General features: G+C 42.0%; 1 protein-coding gene and 1 long non-coding RNA gene across 5 annotated transcripts; one reads left to right on the top strand and one right to left on the bottom strand.

The window, feature by feature from the left end:
* The first annotated feature begins 1,704 nt into the window (after positions 1 to 1,704).
* On the top strand, positions 1,705 to 17,976 carry LOC308410903 (uncharacterized protein). 4 transcript variants are annotated; one of them, XM_080904574.1, is made up of 5 exons: positions 11,129 to 11,337; positions 11,429 to 11,494; positions 11,776 to 11,881; positions 15,501 to 16,517; positions 16,843 to 17,976. In XM_080904574.1, the coding sequence occupies exons 3-5, from the start codon at positions 11,864 to 11,866 to the stop codon at positions 17,533 to 17,535; spliced, it is 1,728 nt and encodes a 575-aa protein (XP_080760700.1). In that variant the 5' UTR covers positions 11,129 to 11,337; positions 11,429 to 11,494; positions 11,776 to 11,863; the 3' UTR covers positions 17,536 to 17,976. The 4 variants fall into 4 exon arrangements, with proteins under 4 accessions (XP_080760699.1, XP_080760700.1, XP_080760702.1 ...); XM_080904573.1 differs by lacking the exons at positions 11,129 to 11,337; positions 11,429 to 11,494 and adding an exon at positions 1,705 to 1,863; XM_080904575.1 differs by lacking the exons at positions 11,129 to 11,337; positions 11,429 to 11,494 and adding an exon at positions 11,512 to 11,623.
* On the bottom strand, positions 13,094 to 15,564 carry LOC308410927. Its single transcript, XR_013974307.1, has 2 exons — positions 15,472 to 15,564; positions 13,094 to 13,799 (listed from the first exon to the last, which is right to left on the bottom strand). It is a non-coding gene; the product is annotated as an uncharacterized lncRNA (long non-coding RNA).
* Positions 17,977 to 24,512: the final 6,536 nt, after the last annotated feature.

Here is a 24,512-nt window from a genome sequence, read left to right as displayed (position 1 = left end):
TTCATACCAGCAATAAAGCTGAGGTCTTTGAGTTTCAAGTTAGTGTCTGAGTCCTGCGTTTGGATCCTCCTCTCCGCCTGCCCGCACACAGAGCCCTGACACTTACAGTCTCATTAAAAATAATCATCACTGGCTCATAGTAAAGCTAGTTTCCAGAAACATTACCAAATGTGGCCACAAGATGGGACTCGTTTACAGGACGGCTGGAGCAATAAAGCACAACAGTATGATTGAGGTTGTCTGCAGCATTTGTTTTGCTGAAAAAAACCCTGCAAGATAAAATTAATAAATGATGACAGTCAGCTGAATTTGCTGCCCCCTTGGTGGAGGACATCAGGATCAGCAGCTGCTGCTCCATCATAAACACCACAGAAGAAGAACAACACTGGATCAGATTATCTGGACGTGTTTGACAGGGACAGTGTTCATGTTCATGGACATCAGGACAAAAACAGACGATGGAAACCTGCCAGATTTGAGCTAAACTGCTCGTTTCCATGTGTAGTCGCTGGGAGGTCACATGACCAACAAAGACACACAAGCTGTGTCCCAAAACGTCGGCTGCATCCTCCGGAGGCCGCATTTGAAGGCCGATGACGTCACAGCCAGGCGACGAAGGCTGTCCCGATTCCTCGACTCCTTCAAATGCGTCCTTCATTCCCCTGAGTTTGAAGGATGGGTCGGGTGTGTCCTTCGTGGCCCACCATATCCCAGAATTCATAGCGCGGCCCAGCCAAATTTCAGCTGCCAACAATGGCGGCCACTACTAAGTTTTAAAATTTAACGAGGGAGTACTACTTACTTACAATGAATTCCTTACACTATATAATTTTCCCGTCAGTGTTGGGGAATTCTCAATGGTGCTTGGTGCCATACCCTCAGGGACTTTAATGTTATATAAAAACACTGACAGCTCAATATCTGCCTCAGTCACTCTCCCTGATCCAGCTGAGTCAGCAGTGGGAAAAATCTGCTTTTCACAGGAACTTGGTAACAGCAATAAGAGAATACGTAGTTTATTCCAAGAAGATATCGTCTCTCTCCCATATATAGAATATCTTACTGGAACCGACATGTTCCAGATATCACCTGGAAGACAGTCTGGATGATCCCATAAATATCTAGTTGTGAACAAGGTGAAGGAAATCTCATATAAAATTCTTCATAAATGTGACCCAGCCAGTCACTATATGGTAACATTTAAAAGAGACATAAATACTAATTGAACTTTCTGTGGGGATCATCCAGAAACTGTGGCACATGTCTTTTGGTTCCTCTACACAGAGATTCTGGAAGAATTTAGCAGTTTTGTTATTGTCCATATTTTAAGGGAGTTTTCTTTACGATGGGAAAATGTTTTATTCTGTTTCTTTAAGTTCCCCAGGAAGAATGATAAATGTTTTTTTATAAAATATTTGTTAATACTTTTAGCTATTTTATATCCATAAATGTAAGTTTATTAATAAAACACCATATTTCTGCCGTTTTATAAGGATATGAATTGTACATACAATCAATTTCAGACTCAACCAACAAAAAGCCTCTCAGAACAATATTTATATGTAGATTTTTTTCGCCTCATATCATAATTTTTTTACTCCTGGTTCTGTATGTTCATGTTCTGTTCTTTTGTAAACTTCATCTGTTTGTATGTTGTATACTCATTGTGTTTCAATAAAGTTCGATTTAAAAAAAGGTACGTTCTAAACGAAGCTTCAGACGTCACTGATCACGTGACTCTGGCCAAACGAATCAAGCCTCGACACGGTGCTTCTGAAGCAGCGCGTTGATCTTTCTGACACACGCACCGGAGCGTCAGCTTCAAGCGGACCATCACTACGTCTCACATCTAAAGGTGTCAAGGTAACTTTGAACTGAGTTCAGTCAATCTGGAGTTTTTCCAAGTTTTCTGTTGCTCTCTGTGAGAGAAGAGCGTTAAAGGCGGGGCTCTCCAGAGTCCAGCAAAACAGGAAACCACAGCTGGGTGTGTGTAAGTGTGCAAACCAATAGAATGCATCGTGGTGGGGGGGCATCACGGGCAAGAAAAAAATAAAAGAATCGGTCGTACCCATGCTTCCCCGACGTCATGCCAGCGCATATTGGGAAATTCGTAGGCACCGATCGGTTTTCTATCAGCCATTTGCTGGGAGTAAGGGCGCCCTCCGTTTGCGAGGTGCGCCTGCTGCTGGCGGCACAGGGAGGAGAGGGCGGGGCGGCGGGGAGTCTCTGGCTGGCTGGAGCGGCATCTAATAACCAACTCGCAAAACAAAATAAAAACAACAAACAGATATTATGATACAGACTTATAATCTGCACCCATGTTTTTTCTACATTCTATAAAGTGAGCGCGAGAGCCCTCGGTGCGCCTGCGCGCTGCTGAAGTCAAAGTAAACTTTATTGTCATCTCCGCTACAGACAGTCCAGCATATAGAGACGAGACGACGAGGCTGCAGTTACAGCGGTGCAAGTAAACAAACAACAAATATAAGAAGAGTAAGAAAATAAATCTACACTTTAGGACTCGGGGTAAAGGATCAATAACAATTTAAATTATAATTTACAGTTTGATGATTTAAAGTCTCACACAACCCGTCAAAAGGGGCGGGGCCGGCTGCTTCCAAGTAGAGCACATTTCATTTATAATGATGTAAATCCAAGCCCATCATGGATTCACGATCTGAATCCTGGGTTGTGTGAAATCCCAGAAATCAACCTTAGACAAAGTGAATCTGTGAACTTAGGTGTAGGTCTGTTAGGCAGGGCTGTGCAGAGAGGTTTAAAGGGGCGGGTGCTCAAAGTTAAAAAGGGGCACATTGAACCAGGCTGAATAACAACAACACACTTTCATCAAGAATCTAATATGGGCAACAAGGCAAAGCAAACGTAGCTGATGCTTTACCTGATGGGTACAATGTTGCTGTTGAGGGGTTGCTGTGGATAGTGCTGGAGGGCCCACCGAAAATGTGACGTCATTCATGGATAAAACCGCAAAGGATTCTGGGAACTTTTGGCAAGCGGTACTAGCGCATGCAGGGTGTCAATTGAACTCAGTTACACAGCGATAAAAAGAAACACAAAAAATGGCAAGAAGCTGCTGTATTATTAATTGCAATAGCCGGTGTTGTGCCAAAAAGTGATTGTCTGCCAAAAACTGATTTCCGGTATTTGCAAAGAAACTGATTGCTCGTATTTAAATTGCTATAAGTAACTTGTTGGGCTATAATATGTGAAACATATGTCAAATGCATCCCTCATGGATGACATAAAGTCATACTGAGCAACAAACAACATTAGTGTAACAAGGTAGAAGCCGCAATCAGTCTTTGGCAGTGACTTTTATATAACCTTTATTTATGCCGTAAAAAAAAATCTAATTAACATTAAAAATGTATTTTGTAAGAAGTAGTTGGACAGCAGAAATGGCTCAAATATTACAATTATTTTTCCACTACTAATTAATTACCGTTGAGCTCAAAGGTTATATTAATACACGGTTAACGAATGTGTATTTATGAAGACGATTTGTGAGACGAACAAAGGTAAACTTACCTTTGTTCGTACGATGGTCTTTCGGTGCATTTCAAGGTCCTGCACCCATCCGTCGGTAAACTGTACCTGGGCTTGTTGCAGTGACCTGAAGTTACTAAACTTCATGAGTGCATGCACTCACTCCAAGAACCGTATAATTATAAATCTGAGCGTGGTGAAAGTTGGGCAGCACGCTAACGTCTTTTGTCCCTCTGTGTGCTCGTAAGGGTCTGACCCTTTCACTCCTTTGATTTTTCCTCGTATCTTTTCTTTGTCTTTTCGTCGAGTCTGTCTTTGTACGGACCGGCATTGTTCTCCGTCGTTTTGTACATACCTTTTTTGTGCGGAAAAGAAAAAACAAGAAGGTATTGGAACCGGAGAATGAACGTTTTGCGGTGCTGCAATTGCAAATGCTTGTATTTGATGCGGTACTTGGATTGTTTTGCCAGGAGTTCCCGGCATGCAATGCGCAAAGTCACGTGGTCTGTCAATCGCTATAGGAAAAACCATAAAGCCTTTGCATGAAAACAACTGCTTTGATGTACACTGCCTTGTTGGGATATATGTATCAATCTGATAAAGTTAAACCTACACCATTCTCCCTATTCGGGATTTTAAACAGTACATAGCGGAAACAAAAAGACTGCTTGGTAGAGTTAACCTCCTGAACTATCTACAACACATGGTAGAAACCTGAAATTAAGACCAAGAACACTAGAGGTGAGACATGATCATTAATTAATATTAAAATTAATAAATGACAGATTTAGGGATATTTTCATAAAGTATTTATTTACCAAAACAATAGAAAACAGCATGGTAGCACAATATATTTTGTTAACACAGCAACCTTTAAATATGAAAGGAGACAGAGAAAGAAAGGTGAGAAAGAAGAATAAGAATAACACTTAATTGAGTTTTTGATGGCATTTTACACACAGTACTAATACAGTATCTAGAAAATATGGGAAAATACTGGCATCATATACAGTACTTACTTCTGAAGAAATTATATGGGACCCTGAAAAACAGGACACAAGTGAAAGGTCAAAGAACTGTGAATGGACTTGCTCAGATGATCACAGTACTGGCATCTTTATTCCAGAAAGGAATTAGAGAAATCATATACACCAGTACTTACGTTGATGAACTTAAAAAGTTGAATGGTCTCGAACCTCTTAAACAAACAATGTATGATCAGACCCTGACAAACAGGACAGAAAGGAATAAAGATTAGATGAATATTAAAATCTATAAAGGACAGATTATGATTGAATTGTATCACCAAAGACTATTCACTCATCAATAAAAGGTCACCTACAACACTTCCACAGCAGCAACACTGAACATATCTTAAGACATGGAAACCTTTATGAAGTGAAAGGACAGACAGTGAAGGTTGAGAAAGAATTGTACTTAATAGATTTTTTCAGACGATGACAGTACTGGTATGCTTACTCTAGAAAAATGGTTGAATCATATTCCATATAGTACTTACTTAAAATGAACACACTTCAGTCCTCCTAAAATGACTGACAGCATCTGAAATGAAACAATGACAGATTAAGACTGTAAGAATATATGTTTATAAATGCCTAATACTCCAATCTCATATTTATTCTATCTATTAAGATGGACAAATTCTAAGCATTTACCAATCACTTGACTTGTTTGAAGTGAAGGTAGATACTAAATGTATTCATTTAGGCAATAACAATAAAGCTGAATTTAATATTAACAATAGATAATTAGGAATGTTTTGCTCATTTTTATTTCACCTCACCAGGTTACAAAAGGAGCTTTCTCAGCAGGTCACTCTTCTCAGCTACCCTGTCAATGACCATGTCAGAGTCCAATGACATGAGAATGTCCTTTTCAGTGGCCATCAGCATAAACATCTCCAGCTTGTTTGCAGACAGGCTGCTTCGGAGTCTGCTTTTAATGAACTTGAGTGTAGAGAACGTTCTTTCACAGGCAACCTGAGTGAGGGAGAGGGTCAGCAGGTACTTGTATGCCAGCCCAAGGAGACGATAGGCATCAGACAGCATGTTGAACCGCCTGAGTATTTGATAGCAGCACAGTGGGCAATTTTTGCAAGAACCACAGCTTTCGGTCACAATTTCAATTTCTTCGTCCCATTCTTCAGATCTGTCCTTTGCTGTTCTGGTCGTGTACTCATCTACATGTGATGTCTTAAGCCTTTCCCACTGTTCAGCAAAACGTTTCAGTTCTGACTGAAGGTTATTAACTGTAGCCCTGCTGTCAAATTTAAGTAGACAGGCGCTGAGGTTCTGAAATGCATTACTTGGAAGAGAAACTGTTCTGACCTGGCTAAACTTCCTGGGGTCCAACCATTGCCAAATCGGCAAGAAGAGGGCCATGCATGACAAATCGTCTGTGGATTGCTTCAATAACTGTGTCCAGGATGGTGTTGTGCACTTTCACCTCATATGATTTCTCAGCATTGATTTGCAACTCATCTTCAGGCATCTCTCCGGCCATGCCTTTTCTCCTTTTGGCTCTCTTTTTAGGTAGTTCAGCCTCCACTTCCATGTCTGTGTTGTTCTCCCTCTCCTCTAGTTTTTGATTTGTCTGTTTCACAAATGTGTCTGCAGCTGTCTTCACAGTTGGAAAGTCCCTGGCAATACTTTTGAGGCCATCTTGTGTGGCAGTCACCATATGATGGGCAGAGAGAATGTCCATCCCCTTTGACTGGAGGTACTTTGACAGAGGAGTTGTTTGCTCAAACACTCTAAGAAATATCTGTGCTGTTAACACAGTTTCATGCTTCAAGAGACACTCTTTAAAGCCTCGTGCTTTGGAACGAACAGCTGGCTTTTCTTTTTCCCTCTTTTCAATGGCTTCCATCGTCAGCACTACATCAACGAAGAGGCCATCATCTGGTTTTCCAAAATGTCCAAAGATTTTCTGGAGGGCATCATGCTTGGCCCACCACCGTGTCTCACCTATTGGACTGAGGCGTCTGTGTCTTGTGTTTTCGGTTTGTTTCTCCCACAGATTAACCCTGTGATAGGACTCCTTGATGAACACAGCTATGTCATTAAGTAAATTAAAGAGTGATCCACTTTCAATGACACTTTGTGTTATGTCAGGAATCACAAGATTAAGTATGTGTGCATAGCACCACACATGCACATGAGTTGGAGACTGGGCAGTCATAAGTGCTGAAAAGCCTTTGTACTGGCCCTGCATATTTGAAGCACCATCTGTTGCATTCCCAGTGCACATGGCCTTGTCTAGATTCAGATGCTCTAAAACTCCAGAAAGCAAGTTTACAAAGTACTGCCCCGTGGATGCTTCGCACCTCACTATGGAGACAAGCCTCTCCTGCACAGACTCAGTAACATACCTGATGATTACTGAACACTGATCATAACCTGTGATGTCTTGGGTTGTGTCTAGCTGAACAGAAAACATCCCAGCTTTCTGGACATCACTGGCGATGCTCTCTTGAAGGAGATGGCCAAGTGCATCAATCACTGAGTTGACAGTTGTTTTGGAGAGTAGGGTGATGAGAGATCCTCTACCTCTTGATCCACTGGTCTGATGCAACTTCTTGCTTTTTTCAATGCAGTCATTCAAATGTTCTCCAAGGCACATATCATACTTGCCTAATAACACAATCAGTTCCAGAAAGTACCATGATCGATGGTGTTATCACCTAAAGTGTATGCAGCCTCATTCTCCACATGCCTATAGCTGAGTCCCCTCTTCCCAAGTACTTTGATCACATCCACTATACGCTCTAAAACTTGCCGTCTCTTTTTCACTTGTGCTCTGTGAGCTGACAACTGACTGCCAGCAAACAAGCTCCTGATGTTGCCTTTTGAGCACCTTAAGAAAAAAGCTTCAGCACAGGTCTGGTGTGTATTGCTCTTTTCATGCTCCTCTGTGCGCAGATGTATATGTCGCCAGTCACTCATGCCTGTTATAAATGTGCTGGTGTCAGTCAGCCTTGCAAATGCCAGACACACAAAGCAGAACAATAAATGGCGTTCTTTGCAATAAGTAAGCCACTTCCTGTTGGTGCCATCTTTACAGCTGAACACCCTCATCACAACTGCACTGCTACTGTTCTGCTGTGGGTGGTAATCTAAGAAGGCCTGTAATATGGCAGGTTCAGGGCGAGCAAAGTCATCGATGCCCTGGCTCTCACTCTCCTGCTCTTCCATCTCTCTCTCCTGCTCTTCCATCTCTCTCTCTTGCTCTTCCATCTCTCTCTCCTGCTCTTCCATCTCTCTCTCCTGCTCTTCCATCTCTCTCTCTTGCTCTTCCATCTCTCTCTCCTGCTCTTCCATCTCTCTCTCCTGCTCTTCCATCTCTCTCTCCTGCTCTTCCATCTCTCTCTCCTACTCTTCCGTCTCTCTCTCTCTTGCTCTTCCATCTCTCTCTGCTGCTCTTCTGTCTCCTCTGTCACAGACTTCTCCACTTTTGATGATAAATCAGCTGGTGCAACATGGATTGGCACAATTTGTTAAGATTTTGAGAAGTTTGAGAAACTAACCTTAAGCATAAAATAAAATTTACTATCAGTAACTTCATAGCACCCGCCCAGCAGTATATAAACTCCGTCATGCTAGTTACGCTGTACGAGTTATTCTAAGCGACTGTATAAAGTCACCACAACGAAAACAAACTACAACTAAAATTAGTTTATATCTGACACAGATAGACAGCAGGTCATAACTTCTTACCTGAAGTTCAGTTCCTCTGCCACTATGACCGGCGGCCACCTCGGGTCTCTCCTCCTCTTGCCTCCCCTTTCCCTTATCCACCTGCTGGCCTCCACCACTTGCTGATCTTGCTAAATCTATGGAAGCTATGCCATAGCTACCACCAAACAATTCAGTAATTTTCACACATTTGGCAGCGTCTGCCTGAAGGGCTTGTTTCTTTTTGGCCCTAATTTTTTCGGCACCTCCTTTCCTTTTTTTGTTCTCCATTTTCTTTAGTTCGTCTATAAGATTGCTAAACAAGGGGGAGGGTGCATCCGACCTCCTCGGCTGTAATTGGTCCAGCCCAGAGTCGATCATGACCAATTGGCCAATCCAACACCTTTCATTGTTTATACCCTTCCCAAAAAAAAAAAAAAAAAAAAAAAAGAAATCGGTCGGCCCATAAAAACAAAAAATCGCCAGCGGCCCACCGGGCAAATGCCCGGTATGCCCGATGGCCAGTCCAGCTATGAGGGCAGGGCTGTGTTGGTCTGACACTGTAGACATTAAAAAGTCCACAGGAGAGGTGGTAGCTGATTAAACAAGTGTCATGAGATAATAACAAAATGCAAAGATTGGTGACAGCGCTTGGAACCATAAGGACACAAAAAACTGTGAGAAATAATTTAGGCTCTGCCTGTGAATCACTCTTTGCTTCTCTTCTTCCTTCCATCCCATCATTTCATATATCACTCTCCACTTGCTGTCTATGTGAGAACAAGGCACAACTTGCTATTGCAATAAACTATAATCTAATTATCCACACCTAACAACTCTTGCACTTAATCTATAATAAAATGATGACAGAAAAATGTTATAGCCCTGCCTTTAGTAGCCTCACACAGCTCCTGCTGTTTCCTCCTCATGTCCTTACCAGCCATGTCTGCACAATGTTATATCATGGGTAATATTTTTTTTAAAATCCATCTAAATAAAACACACACATGCACGCACACACAGTGACATGTTAGACCTTCTTCAGAATACTGTATATACTATGGGCATCACTGTGCTGATCCAGAATCCTTACATTATTATTTATTACTAGAGCTACAATAATAAAGCAAAGAGGAGGGGGAAGTAATAAATATGAATTAATGTATTTATGATGATTCCATTTGTTTCACTATCCACTCTGTGCAGGGCAAAGCTTATTACATGTTTAAACTGTAGAGATACAATCATTTTACTGCTGTAAAATCCAAATTTTGTCATATTTAAAATATAAATCTAATATAAACTGCTTCTTAATGTATGTTCTTTAAAATACAGCGTGTGTTTTTTAATATATTATAATTATAATAATGCATAATTATGTGGACATGCATATTAGATCGTTTTTTAGTGAAATATAATCCCTCCAGAAAGGCAGGAAAAGCCCGGAAACTTACTTTAAAACTAAATATGTTCTAAATACTTTAAAACTAAATATGTTCCCTAAAACGGTGACAGAGCTACAGACCCATGACAGCCTTACACAGGTAGCCAGCAGCTGTGACCAGCACTACTTGTGCAGTTAACTCATTCACTGCCATTGACGGCTATAGACGTCAATTGAAAGCATACGTTTGGAAATGGCTGGCAGTGAATGAGTTAATAAAAGGACAGGTAATGTTTGTCGCGCTGTTGCACACACAGCACGCTCGTTTGTTTCAGTTCGTCAGTTGCAACAAGACAGCTTACCAACGTGTACGTAATAAGCTAATACTCCTGGGTGCTACACACTACAGTGTACGCTGTACACCTACTTACTGGTTTTGTCGCATCAGTCTGTGTCTCTGAGTTAACTTGTGTTTCTCCTACAGCTCCGGACCGCAACAAATGCGCGTGCTCTTTGTGAGCTCGTTCCTGGCTCGTAACCAGCGCGTTCTGCCGTCAAGGGCGACCATTGGTTAAATGTGATCATGTGACTGATGCAAGCCAGATCCTTTTATTTAGCAAAACTGTGATTAATAGTTAAATATTATTGTTGAGGGGCACAGACAGGACTCCGCACGCACACACACACATAAAAAAAAAAAATAATAATTTTAAAAAAAAAAGTTGCCTCAACAAAAGGGCACCTTGGGCACCCATCAGGAAAGGGGCGGGTGCTCAAGCCCCTCTAGCCCCCCCCCCCCTCTGCACGCGCTGTTAGGTTAATTGTGCTGATCCTCGGGTTGGGGGATTTGTGTTTGTACTGGAGCGCAAAATTCAAACCAATGGAAGATGGACAACAAAAGTTCAAAGCCATCAGGTGCTCAGGTTAGAAAAAAGAGAAAAGATGCAGGTAAGCAGACGTGTGATTGGATAATGGCAGCTCATCCTGAACCAATCAGACTAAACTCCAAACAATACATTATGTTACAGATTTTAATATTAATTAGTCATTGTTACTTGTTGATTTGTCCTTTTCTCATTGTGTGACGAATTATGACGACTGTTTGGTAGCTGTTATTGTCTCTCTCTCTCTCTTCATGTGTGTTTCTCTGGTGAAACAATAGTTTTGTGTTAATGTTAGGGCTGCACGATTTTGCATAAAATGAGAATCACGATTTTTTTGGCTTAGAATTGAGATCATGATTCTCTCATAACAATAAATAAACATAAAACAACAAATGTCTCACGTTTTGTTGTTGCAGCAAAATGTTGTCCTGCTTGAAATTCCGTCTCCACCGTTGCTCGACGCTGCGTGTACAGAGCAGGTAGTGCAACAATAGAAAAATAGTTGCGGGACGGCACTGTGTAGCGTTTGTCTAGGGTGTTGATCGTTTTCCTAAATCCCTCGTTTTGCACAGTGTTGATGGAGCCATATCTTTGGTCAGGTGATAAGTGATAGCCTCCGTAATTTCTTTGTGCCTGCGGGAGTTCGACGTGTATAGGGAAGCGCTGTATAAGGTTCCCGTTATTGATGTTTGGGTGGTTGACCGGGACGGATTTTCTCCTGTCACTTTCTCGTCATCCCTGACGTGCTCTCCGTTGTTTTTTCCTGCTAATTTTAGCATCACACGGCACAGCTTCTGTATCACGTGGTATAAGGCTCCGCCCTTGTCATTTGTTGAGCAGGAAGAGTGAGCGCTTGTTTTCATGCAGAGTACGTCCCGGATCAAAATGTGAAGTTTTACAAATCCCCACTTCTTTAGTGAATATCATTTCAGTCTCAGACAACCTCGTTTCTCTTACAGAGGTTGAATGCACCTTCTGCGGATGGCGGTACCACACAGTGTGCGTGGACTTCCCCTGCACAGAAGGCAACTACAAATGCTGTGAATGCTAAATAAACAGAAACAAATGATCCCTGTTGTCTTTGCTTGATGATTGGTTTGAGTCTTGACAATCCACATTGCTGGCGTTGCATCTTTCAATGCCAGCAATGGCAGGTATCAGTGCTCAAAGCTTTTGTGTTTGTTTCCAACAAGTTGCCCACCTCGGGAAACAAAAATGTGTTCTTTTACTTGTCAGATGAACATATGAGACACTTTGACTCTTCAGTGCAGTGTGGAGCCTAACAAAGATCTGTTTTGTGTCCCAGCTGATCAGCAGGAGGAGGAGAGTCTGACGGAGCAGCAGAGGAACATTTTCAGCTACTTGGACTCAGCTCAGCCACTACAGAGGAAACAATGAGCTCAACACAGAAGGTGACAGACAGAGCAGGACCATATGACCAAAGATATTTATCACCATATACATTTGAACATTTGCCATAACGATGTAGCTGACGATAGAATTGACACCAGACAAAATACTTTACAGCTGCACAACTTTATTAAAAAGCCATCAATGTATTTTCACTGAAACAAGCAGCTGTTGTTTATGTGCATTAAAGTTATATAAAAATGTAACAGTGCAAATGCAAATTCCTCGCTGACAGTTTAACCAAAAGGCGTTTCCAGTGGAAACTGGCCGACACATCCTGAGCATAACCATGTATAACATCCACTAAACTTCAGAAGAGGTTATACAGTCGTGGCCAAAAGGTTTGAGAATTGCATAAATATTGGAACCTGGAGAAGTTGCTGCTTAAGTTTTTATAATAGCATTTTGCCTGCACTCCAGAATGTTATGAGGAGTGATCAGATGAACTGCATCGTCCTTCTTTGCCATGAAAACGAACTTAATCCCCAAAAAGCCTTACCACTGCATTTCATTGCTGTCATCAAAGGACCTGCTGAGACCATTTCAGTGATCGTCTTCTTAACTCAGGTGAGAATGTTGGCGAGCACGAGGCTGGAGATCATCATGGCTGTATCCCGATTCAGGTTCTGCAGCTTTAAAGTCCTCAAGGGCCGCGTACTCAAAGGCCGCTAAGGCCGAAGTGCGAGGCTCGTAGGCTCGTGAAATGGGACGTCTAGCCTCCGTCGCGCTGCCCAGGTTGCCTAGCAACCATGATACTAACAGCTGGAAACGTTTCATACAGCTTTGTTTGACAGAAATGAAGGAGAACATATTTAGTTCATTTGTTTCTACATGAGCTCTGTGTGATTTGATGAGTATCTGAGGCTGAGACCACAGGACTGTGAAACATGATTGTTGGGCTTCATTTCTGTGCTGAACAGTCGTTTAAGATTAGCTGTAAATAACAATTAGCTGATGTTGTTCATGAGACTAAAGTCATCTCACTGTGGTAATGTAAATATAATATGGCCAATATTATAGTTATCATATTAATCACTTCACTCACAGACAAGTATCTGTGACAGTGTGTATACAGATGTGTTATATATAAGAGACAAATATTGTTCATTTAATATGTTGTCATTACTAAATTTGGCTCAGTGCTTACATACATGTGTAAAAAGCAAATGTACGAGCTGTGATAACTGTGTCTGATAGAATGAAGAGTAGACTGATATATGAAATATTCCTTTATTGGGTGAGAAAATCAGACCATGTCATAACTGCTGTAAGTCACACAGAATAGACATCAGAGCCTTAAACAGGCTGACGTCTGCTAAATGGGTCAAACTGGGCAGAAAGTCTACAAACACATAACATCCTTATAGAATATGATGTAACACTATAGATCAACTTAGCTCAGAATATATAAAGCATATAAACAGTTACAGCAATATGATGCAACAAACACAGCAGCTACTGATCCAAAATACTCAAAGCTTCATAGAACTGAAACCAACATTTATTTTAGCTCCATTCTGCTGCTGATACAGACTTTAGGTTTCTGAACATTAAACTTGTTGCTGCCTTTCATAGTGTGTAGCTTGAAGGCCCTGAGTACTCTGAGTACTTTCTCCCACACTGGAAACACTGGGAGGATCACATTATTTGAACATTACCTAATAAGACTGATTCAGCACAGACAGTTATGTTAAACTTTCCTAGCAGTCCTTCACAAACAGGGAACAGTCTGTCTATTCTCTCCATCTGTCAGCTGCTGCTGGCTCTTCCTCCTCCTCTTCCTCACACACTGCTGAGTTTGTCCTGGTGGATCATCAGGGCTGCAAAGCCTCACAGATGATGTGCAGCAGTGGGTCCCTCAGTCTGTCCTCACTCTGGACACTTGCAGTCGTCACACATGGAAATCAAATGTGTGATAAGCTGCAGGATTCAAACACAAGTGTAACTTATAAACACATGTTCATACTTTTATTCCACAATCAGAGAGAAAGAAACAGAGAGAGAGTGCAGGACAGACAGACAGGTGACAGTCTCAGGTGTACACACTGCTACACAACAGCACAGAGAAGCAGGATTTAGTGTTTGTGTTATTACGAGTGTAAACAAGAAGAGTTCCAGATGGTGCAGTGGACACATGTGTGACTGCTGTGATTAAAGCATCTTTCTTTCAGCTTAACGAGTGAACCGTCAGCTCGTTCAAACACACGTTAAAGTCCGTTTGGCTCGACACCACCGAACAGAGGCAGCAATATAACACAGCTCACATTAACAGTGCAGTGAATCCTGCTTGTGCCGTGATGTTCAGGACTGCAAACCGAGCAGCATCACTGACTTTCAGCTTGTTGTGTTTGTGGATATATGACTGACTTTAATTATCCACAAAATCATCACATTCTCTGTCAGATTAAGGTCGACTATTGAACGGCGTATATTTTAAAGGCTTTAAAACCAAGTTAACGCTGAAAGTACAAACATCACTAATGTCACATAACTCTGCCAACAAGGCATAGCTATGGCTATGAAATGCTCTTTGTGTATCACTTCTTCATTATGAAAGATGTCATTAATGCACTAGTAATGTCTCATCTGGAGTATTGTTCAATCATTTGGTCAGCAGCTAATAAGACAGATCTTAACAGACTTCAGTTAGTCCAGAATAAGGCGTCCAGATTAGTGTGAAGATGTTCATACTATACTAATATTGATCAAATGCATAATAACCTTTCTTGGCTTCCTGTACAGGCTAAAATATTCTATGGCTTACTTGTAGTTCTAAAGAAAGCAATTCTGTTAAACACACCACATTTATTCTGCTCAGCTGCAGTATCCAGATGAAATACATCATCATATTACACAGTTTTCAACAAGCTGCAATTTAGTAAATGCTCGAGTTAAAAGTAACGTTTTGTAAAACTGTTACATTTAGAGCAACTTTTAAGTGGAATAAGTTGCCTTAAAAAATTAGAGAATTATTCAAAACTTCAATGAGCACTTAAAAGCCGATTTACAGAGCTTTTAGTTGTTGTAAATATTGTAAGACATGATTTGTTTTTGAAATTTGTGTAATGTGCCTCAATGTTATTGATATTATTATTATTGATTGCTTATATTTGAACAATTGTGAAACCTCACTGTGGATGTAAGAGTGCAATTATGTGGATATCTTGAATCCACTTTATTGTGTAATATTTTATGTGAGTATTTGACGGAAGACGAGCAACATCTGTTGTGGAAGCTAACGGGGTTCCTTTAGAATAAACAAACATAGGATTTATTATCACTGAATAATTCTGTATAAATCTATACAAATTATAGAAATATGTAATAGGAAACAACAAAATAATCTAAATTATAAAATAATGTGTGTGTGTGTGTGTGTGTGTGTGTGTGTGTGTGTGTGTGTGCATGATTTTAGTGTTTGAACAGTCATGAATTATCTTTAACAGCAGGTTGGATGTAATGTGTTAGAACTACCAGCAGGTGGGGATAAGAGACCTTTAAGGTGTTTGGTGCCACGCTCCACCTTCAGGTTTAAAACTAGTGTTAATGGAGTTTGAAGGCTGAGTTTGTTCCACGACTGCATTTCACTCACTGCCTCTGTTTGTATCTCTGTCACTGCAGGACCAACATGGAGCCAGAAGTCAGCGCTCTCAGGAGGCCGACAAACCTCACAGAAGAAAGGGAGAGAAAAAACACACCTGTGACGAGTGTGGGAAGGGTTTTACTGTGAGGGCTAAACTAAAACAGCATCAGGTCATCCACACTGGAGAGAGACCGTTCAGCTGTGAACAGTGTGGAAAGTCTTTTTCCTGGATGCGTTCCCTAAAAACACACCAACTCATCCACAGTGGAGTTAAAGCGTACAGCTGTGATCAGTGTGGCAGAGCTTTTACTCACAGTAGCAGCTTACAGAGTCATCTAGTTACCCACTCTGGAATTAAGCCATACAGCTGTGACTTGTGTGGGAAGTCTTTTTCCTGGAAGCTTTCCCTAAAAACACACCAACTCATCCACAGTGGAGTTAAAGCGTACAGCTGTGATCAGTGTGGCAGAGCTTTTACTCGCAGTAGCAACTTACAGAGTCATCTAGTTACCCACTCTGGAATTAAGGCATACAGCTGTGACGAGTGTGGGAAGGGTTTTACTGAGAAGGCTAAACTAAAACAGCATCAGGTCATCCACACTGGAGAGAGACCGTTCAGCTGTAACATGTGTGGAAAGTCTTTTTCCTTGAAGGGTTCCCTAAAAAGACACCAACTCATCCACAGTGGAGTTAAAGCGTACAGCTGTGATCAGTGTGGCAGAGCTTTTACTCGCAGTAGCCACTTACAGAGTCATCTAGTTACCCACTCTGGAATTAAGGCATACAGCTGTGACATCTGTGGAAAAACTTTCAGCCAGAGAGGGAGCCGAAATACACACCTACGCATTCATACCAGACATGATGTGTACTGCTGTGAACAGTGTGGCAAAGAGTTTACAACAGACGCACAGTTACAACGACACACGTTTACCCACACTGAGGAGAGACCTTATCAATGTGACCTGTGTGAGAAGACTTTTAAATCTCCACATGACCTGAGACGACACCAACAGATCCACACCAGAAAGAGACTCTACAAGTGCAGCTACTGTGAGGTATGTATTTATATTGTTATCTTGTCATTTTAGCCTGACTGTTTGGAACAACTCTGCTCATTAAACTGTGTTAGCATGTTAGCAATTCTACTGCATGGAAAAGCAGCTCTGAGTGATTATTCAGATTTTCCTTTCAGTTATGATTTTAGTATTACTGTAGTATTATGGTGGTAGTATTGTAGTTATTGCAGCCCAGTAAACTGAGTGTGTTAACTGAAACAGTCAAATGTAGTTGGACGTCTGCAGAGATGCTCTTTATTTCAGGCGACGTTCAGGATACAAATGTTGAAGGACTGACTTACACTGTCTTTGTGTCTTTGTTTAGAAGCAGAGCGACACAGATGGATCCAGTTCTCAACCCTGTCATCACTGTGGTGGTGGGAAAGACTTTCTTTGTGACCTCTGTGGAAAAACCTTCAGTCAGCAAAATACCCTAAAAGTACATCAACGTAGACACACTGGAGACAAACTGAAATACTGCAAAGAATGTGGGAGAAGCTTCACCACACCAAGTGGTTTAAAACGACATGAACTGATTCACAGTGGGGTTAAAAAGCACCTCTGTGATCAGTGTGGGTCATCCTTCACCACTGAAGGTGAACTTAAAACACACAAACGAGTCCACACAGGAGAGAAACCACACAAGTGCAGACACTGTGAGAGAAGCTTCTCACGGTCAGGTAGTCGTAACATTCATGAACGTGGACACATGGAAGGAAACTACAGCTGTGACCAGTGTGACAAGAGCTTCAGGAATCTCAGTTCATACTCTGCACACAAACGATCCCACGTTACTAATAAACTGTTTCACTGTTACCAATGTGCCCAAACATTCACCTCATTGTCTGCTCTGTGCAAACATCAGCGCGATCACTCAGGGCTGAAATCACTCCCATCACTGGATCACAGTGAATCTGAAGACACAGAAAGATCCTCTGGTTTCTGTGTCAGACTCAAAAAGCTTGAGATCAGGCTCCACAGAGTTCAGATAGAATCATTTAAACTTGTGTTGAACTGAACTGGTTGCTGGGCTGAACTTCTACATAATACAGATCTACATGGGATCTTCTTTTCTGTTTTTTACTGAGTCAGTTTTGTCCTTTTTTCTCTGTCCTGGTTTTGCTCGTCTGTAAATGATTGAAACTCAGTCAAATAGTTCATTGTTCTCCAGCAAAACGTTTTGGAAACTCATGTTTAACCTTTGAAACTCTGACATGTTTTAGCACACAAGGCTTCATCGGGGAGTTCACTCATGATTGGACCATGAGAACAAAGGTTTTTAGTTCTTTCAAAGAGAGTCTTGGAGATGTTTGATGTTTCTGTTTTTCTGAAACCACCTGAAAGAAAAACTATTTTTCTTGCTTTATGTAGTGTGGAAGTTTTTAATGTTTCTTCATCTGTGATGTTCTTGAATGTGTTCACGTGAAGATGGTACAAATAAACTGTCCTTTCAGCTTTAGCTCCTAATTTATTCATTATTTATGGATGTAGCACAGCAGCCGTCTCTTGATTAACACATGGAGGGCTCGGGATCTGATGGTGTCGTCTCCCTAATTTGCCCACTCAGTAAATCTCACTCATGGCCAAGAAATTGAAATAAACCTTGTTTCCCTGCTGGATAGTGATCCACTGTAACTCTGCTCCTCCTTCCTGTTTATGATTTCTGTGGCTGAAGTAAAATTCCCTCCATCCATCACTTATCCCAGCTAACCCAAAGTGAAATAAAGTTTTGCTCGTCTTAAAAAAGCATTACAATAATGGGCATTACCAATGCAAACTGAATGATACAGAAGATGAAAGAAGAGACTTTGATCAGTTAATAAAGCTCATGATCTGGATTCATTGTGGCTGCTACACAGATACTTCTGGGTCACTTCTCTCAGTTAGGAACCTTCCTCACCAAACTGACTGTTGGACCACACCCCTGGTTTCATGAGAAATTGTTTCAGCCATGATTTCTCTTCCTGTATTTCAGAGTAAAGACTGAAGTGACAAATGGAAGCATGTTTAAAAACACAATGTGAGAGAGACGTTGAGGTCCTTAGAAGTTACCCTGGGTTTTTCTGTCACCCTGCTAGATGTTACACACCTTGTTATTGGACTGATTTCTACTGCTGGACTACTCCTGCGGAGAGTAACAATACTCTTACTAATTAGCTCCCTTTCACACCTTTGGGGATATTTATTTCTGTGTTTGCAGCGCTGTGAGCCAGAACAGCGAGAGAAAAATCTGCAGCAGCGACGAGCCGAATGCTTACGTGAATCGCAGCAGCTGCACATGTGCTACGCTGAATTAGAGGATATCTTTGCTCTGGATTTCTATTTCTACTTTTTCATTTCTATATGATTCTTCTTGCATCTAAACAAAGATGATTCAATTTGCTAAATGTTGATGGCTCTTCGTGCTCAGGTGTAAATGAGACGTAATATTTGCTCTTGGTTTGGTTCTCCTGTACAGAACCGATCAGGGCAAGCTAAAGAGTTAACATTTTGTGTCAGCAAGGGGTGGGGGGAAAGCCATTCACCAGAGCATAGCTGCTGATGTGGGCTGGCCTTTTCCACACACTCTTCAAGGCTGGTGTGTTTCCTGAAAACTTCTAACATTTGAATCTCTTCCATTTATAAGCCTGCGATTAACCGCACGGCTCAGGTCCGCGTGAAACCCGCGCGACCGCGCTCGTGTGCACCCGCGCAGCTGTGGAGCCTTCGCTCTCTCTCTTTTTTACATAAATACTTTGTGCTGCCAGGAGCAAAGTCCAGCACAAACGTCTGTCTCCCTCCGACTCACTCTTGGTTGCTTAGAAACCCATGATAACAACAACAGCTGCTGACGTCACACACCACGCGTTCTGCTCCGCACACACTCACACACAACAACAACAACGAGACGACGACGAAAATGACAATAACACAAAATAGGCCTACTGTCCAGCACAATCTGGACCCCGCGGAACTTCTCAACACCCCACAAAGCGGCGGAGAACTCACCTCTCGCTGCACAAAGTAGCGAGGAACCTCTTACCCCACAAAGCGGTAAGGAACCTCTTGCTGCACACAGTAGCAAGGAACCCGGGTTTCGCTCCACAAAGCAGCGAACTTCTCAACGCCTCACAAAATGGCGGAGACTGCACAACGACACGGTTATAGAGTCGGCCTCTTTAAACTTACTTGGCGTTGCTTAGCGTGTAATATCAGCCTCGAGTCCCGCCAATCGTCATTCATCGAGGAGAAAAGACAGACCGCGAATCCACAGGAACTTCCTGGCTGACGTCAGTCTTCCAGCGTGCCTCTCCTCCCCTCGGTGAATGCGACTCCAGGGCTCCGGCATCGAAGGACCAATTAATGATAGGTTTGTAGCTTGTACCTATCCGCTGGAACGTTGAAGACAATATAATTACACTGCAAAGCAAGACACAAATAGGCAAGCTTCTTCATGTTTCTCGTGCACGGGAGAAAACCGGACAAAGCGCCGTCCCTTCGCTTGACCCCAGTTGCTCTCGTCCGTTCTCCCGTACCACTGCCCTTTTATTGAGGTTACATGAATATGCATAGGTTCATTAACATATGACGTCTACATACAAACAAAGAGTACCTTGCCTGTGTATGTGGGTGTGTGTGAGAGATCTGTGTGAGGTCAAGATGTGACCCTGTGAAGACTCTGGCGCTAGCTTGTACCAGGACGTCTGGGTCCATCTAACAAAAGGCTCTTATACTTAAACAGATATACGTGTGCTTGCTATACCATAAATCAAAGATAAACTCTCCTAGGGGGTGTGATCCATGCCAGGACACTGTGCAGAGGAATGTACGCACCCCCCCTCCACACAGAGTTAATACAGACCTCTTTTAGGATGAGACATCCTTTCAATCTACCAATGATTATATACTTCTAAGCATATATGAGTAAATGTTTCTAAGCATAAATGACAATCAACAATACAAACTCTAACATTCCCCCCTTATTGACGTTTATGCTTGAAAAGTCCCCAGTTACGAATACCTCATGTCTGACAGTTTCAATGCAAACATTGTTATATTCAGCATATGTCAAATCACCCTAAATTACTGTAAAAGTACACAGTTTAACAAATGTATTAGCGGTTATCCCAGTCCTCATTGATCTCGTCCAACGGCAAACTGCATCTTACGAGCAACCAAAGAAATTGTTAATTTAATAGTGAAAATAAGAAAGTAACATTTTCAAAAACATCTCAGCTTGGTGATGCTTCCTCCAGGTGTGCAAATCACATGTCTCTCTGCAGAGTGGTTTGAGTTCTGCAGGGCGTCATGAATGTCTCTTCCAGTTGTTTCCTTGTCCATAGGACCAGAGTCCAAATGTACGTAGAATAAACATTCAAACATACCAGTTGGTTTTGTTGTTTGTCAACATGGGTCTCAGCTATTTCCAAAGCTGCAGACCTCTCAGCACTCTAGTTTTATGGCCTCCCATTACCTCACTTCAGGCCTTCGTCCTGCGAGGGGGATATTTATGACTCCTTCATTGTCCATACTCCGCAGAAAACACCTCTGTGGAAAGGGTGCAGGGTTCCATTATCTTACTACTGTTATGATCCCAGCAGCCTTCAGAGTGTCATCGTATGCACAGTATAGTGGCACCGCATTAGGTGATGTTCATAGGAAACTGCTGTCATCACCACCATAGCTTCTGGTTCCTGTGCTTTTCTCAGAATCATGATGTCATCCTCGAACTCCTTCTGCGCTGTCGATGGAGCTTGGCATGCTCCCCTCATCCCTCGAGTTTTCCTGTCCCAACGCTGCTGAAGATGATCTCTGATCCTCCTGAAGCCTCTCTCCTGGCCTCAGCTCCCATCCTGTGGACGATCCTCTCAGGCACTCCTTCTCGTCATGGATAGTCCTGATTTTGGCCCTGCTGGATCTGTCTCAAAACACTCAGCTTCTCTGCCTTCCTCCTGGTTCAGCTGATTCAGCCGTCACGCCTCGCACTTGGTTGCCCTAGAGTTGATCAGAGGCTGGAGGTTGAAGTGCGAGCTTACCCTACGGGGGCTCAATCAGCACTCCCCCCTCACCACTGAAACAACCAAGTGTGAGATTTCTCTATTGTGCTGTCTTGAGGGTTCTGGGGTTTCCTGGGACCTCGACCTCTTTGCAGTGGCTCTGTCAGGGGAAGACATTTGTTCTATCACAAATAAGAGAAATAAGACACTGCAGACCGACTCAGAGTTTTATAAAACATGCGCACGGGTGAATGCCTCTGAGAAGACACACACACCGAATGCAGGCTTGGTTGCTTTATTTATAGGGCAAAGCAGGTTACATAGTACTTCCTCTTTCTGCAAGAAGTCGGGGAGAGTTTAGGCATTAGCTCAGCTTATCTTGACCTTACACACTGGAGTATACAGACGTATATCATGCTTTATCTGACATCACAGCTACTGAAGTAAAGAATGCATCATGTTCTCTTTAATAATAGGCTTTGTTATGTGAAAATATATGAACACTTGAATATAAGGCACACTTGATTATATTGTATTTCATAAAAATCCCCTTACATTTCCCTCCTGATGTTAATATATTTCACATGTTTAAATCAATGCATAGTCACTTGTTAAATCACATTTTCAACTTACATGTCATTCAGTGAAGTATTTAAACAACAGCTCCAGCAAGATTATGGTATGGATTTTCCACTCTTTCCCCCATGTTCAGCATACCATACTCGTGGTGATAGGGATCTTCCATGTTTCTCTGGATCAAGACATAATTTCCTAAAGTACGTCTAAACATGTTTGCCATTATGCTTCTCAGGCATGGGATAATACAAGCAGCAAAAATGCAAAACAGTAACATCACATTGAAAAGGGCCAACAGGCCTTTAATCAGTAAGGATTTCCAGGAGCCACTCAGCAGCCAGTCCCACCAGCCTTGCTTGTCTGTAAGCCCCTCTTGGACTGAGATCTGTCGGCGCTAACCAGGTTTACACACTATTTTGATGGAAAATCTCAATATCAACGTATTTTAGCGCTTGGTGGAATGCAGTGTTTCATATTCACCTTACTGTGGCGCTGCGTTTTGAATCCGGCACATCGAGTCCTGGCGCCGTGTGGCCTGTGTAAAACGCTGACCGGAGATCGAATTCACCTCCCCGGATTTTCTTCTTTACTGTGCACAGGTTTTTTCCAGCGCAGGCGATCACGACGTCAGGATCCGATGAAGACCGTCTGTGGACAACTAGACGTTAAAAATAACAGTCAGTTATCCGGCTCGAAGGACCAATTAAATGTCAGGGGAAGACATTTGTTCTATCACAAATAAGAGAAATAAGACACTGCAGACCGACTCAGAGTTTTATAAAACATGCGCACGGGTGAATGCCTCTGAGAAGACACACACACCGAATGCAGGCTTGGTTGCTTTATTTATAGGGCAAAGCAGGTTACATAGTACTTCCTCTTTCTGCAAGAAGTCGGGGAGAGTTTAGGCATTAGCTCAGCTTATCTTGACCTTACACACTGGAGTAAAGTATACAGACGTATATCATGCTTTATCTGACATCACAGCTACTGAAGTAAAGAATGCATCATGTTCTCTTTAATAATAGGCTTTGTTATGTGAAAATATATGAACACTTGAATATAAGGCACACTTGATTATATTGTATTTCATAAAAATCCCCTTACAGGCTCTGATAAATCCAGGAGGGTCTCTCCGCTATTTTGCAGGCAGTTTCATGGTCCTTGCTGTGGCTCCAAGGTCTGATCTCATGATGGGCCCCAACCAGCTTGACCTTTGACCTCAACCACTGCCTGGGCTATGCCTGGAATGTTTCTCGCTTCTCACTGCTGCACCTGTATTTCAGAAAGACTTCTATGTGGAGAGCATGTCAACAATCATCAAACCACATTCTTTAGTTCAGTGAACTTCACTAATAGGCCATCAAAGCCTCATCTGAACATGGATGCACCACTTGCATAGATTTAATACTTGTAAATAAACGGCTAATCACACAAATCACTGCAACAATAATAGTAAACATTGTTTAATGTTAATCCTTGGACTCCACCTCTTGACGCATGGACACTCCCATGCGTCAACTCACCAAACCTGGATCCCTGTCTTAAAAACTGGCCATCATGGCCTGGAAGACAAGATCTGGAAATAAAATCACACTTCACACGTATAAACAATTATATCAAAAGAGTAATAAGCATTCAGCACGGGCAAGACAAGTGTCATGTGCAGGTTTTCTCAAATCATTAAATCACTATCATTACCATAATTCGCCTCAGACATGGATCATCCCATGTGCTCAGTTAACATTAATGTAATCGGTGACCGCCCTTAAGCAAAGTCACCCCACTCATATATCCCTATGGGCTCAAAGTGGCCAGCTAAGAGCCCATATTCAACTTTCCCAGAAACACCGTAACCTCTTATTTGTTTTACTCATGTCACTTGTCTGTTTCAGCTGAATCTTCTACATGCAGTCTCAGAAAAACAAACATTAGCAATACACATTGACTGTGGTCAGACGGTGGTCAGACACAGGTCAACAGGTTCCAGAGGTGCCATAAAAACACCATAAAGGTAGCCAACCCTAGCTGTGGAAAGAATGACAGTCACATATAAACCCAGAAATCCTGTAGTAGGAAAACATTAACTAATCCTCTTATAAATCACATGATCAAACACATGATTAATCATCTGCTGTAAAAAGAAATGTAAATGTTAGCGCTGCGCAGGTGTGTACACTTTCTCACAGTAATGTCTGTGAGCAACACAAGTTAGTGGATGACACACACATAGTAAATTCACAGACAGAGAAAATGGCATTTAAAAGATTAAATCGTCATGCAACCGCGAATGTTGCTGTCATCTTTCTGCTCCTGTAACAAAAACACATAGATTCATCCACCCTTTTGTCCTGTCTAGGTGGAGGTTAACCTTGAGTCGTGGTCAAGTCCTGTCAGCTTTTACCAGTCAGTCAGTTTGTTCTTTATTTCCATTCATTCATTC

Source organism: Rhamphochromis sp. 'chilingali' (genome assembly GCF_963969265.1).
Source record: "Rhamphochromis sp. 'chilingali' genome assembly, chromosome: 15".
NCBI lineage: Eukaryota > Metazoa > Chordata > Actinopteri > Cichliformes > Cichlidae > Rhamphochromis > Rhamphochromis sp. 'chilingali'.
The sequence above is the reverse complement of the archived record's forward strand: the minus strand, read 5'-3'. Positions and strand labels throughout refer to the sequence as shown.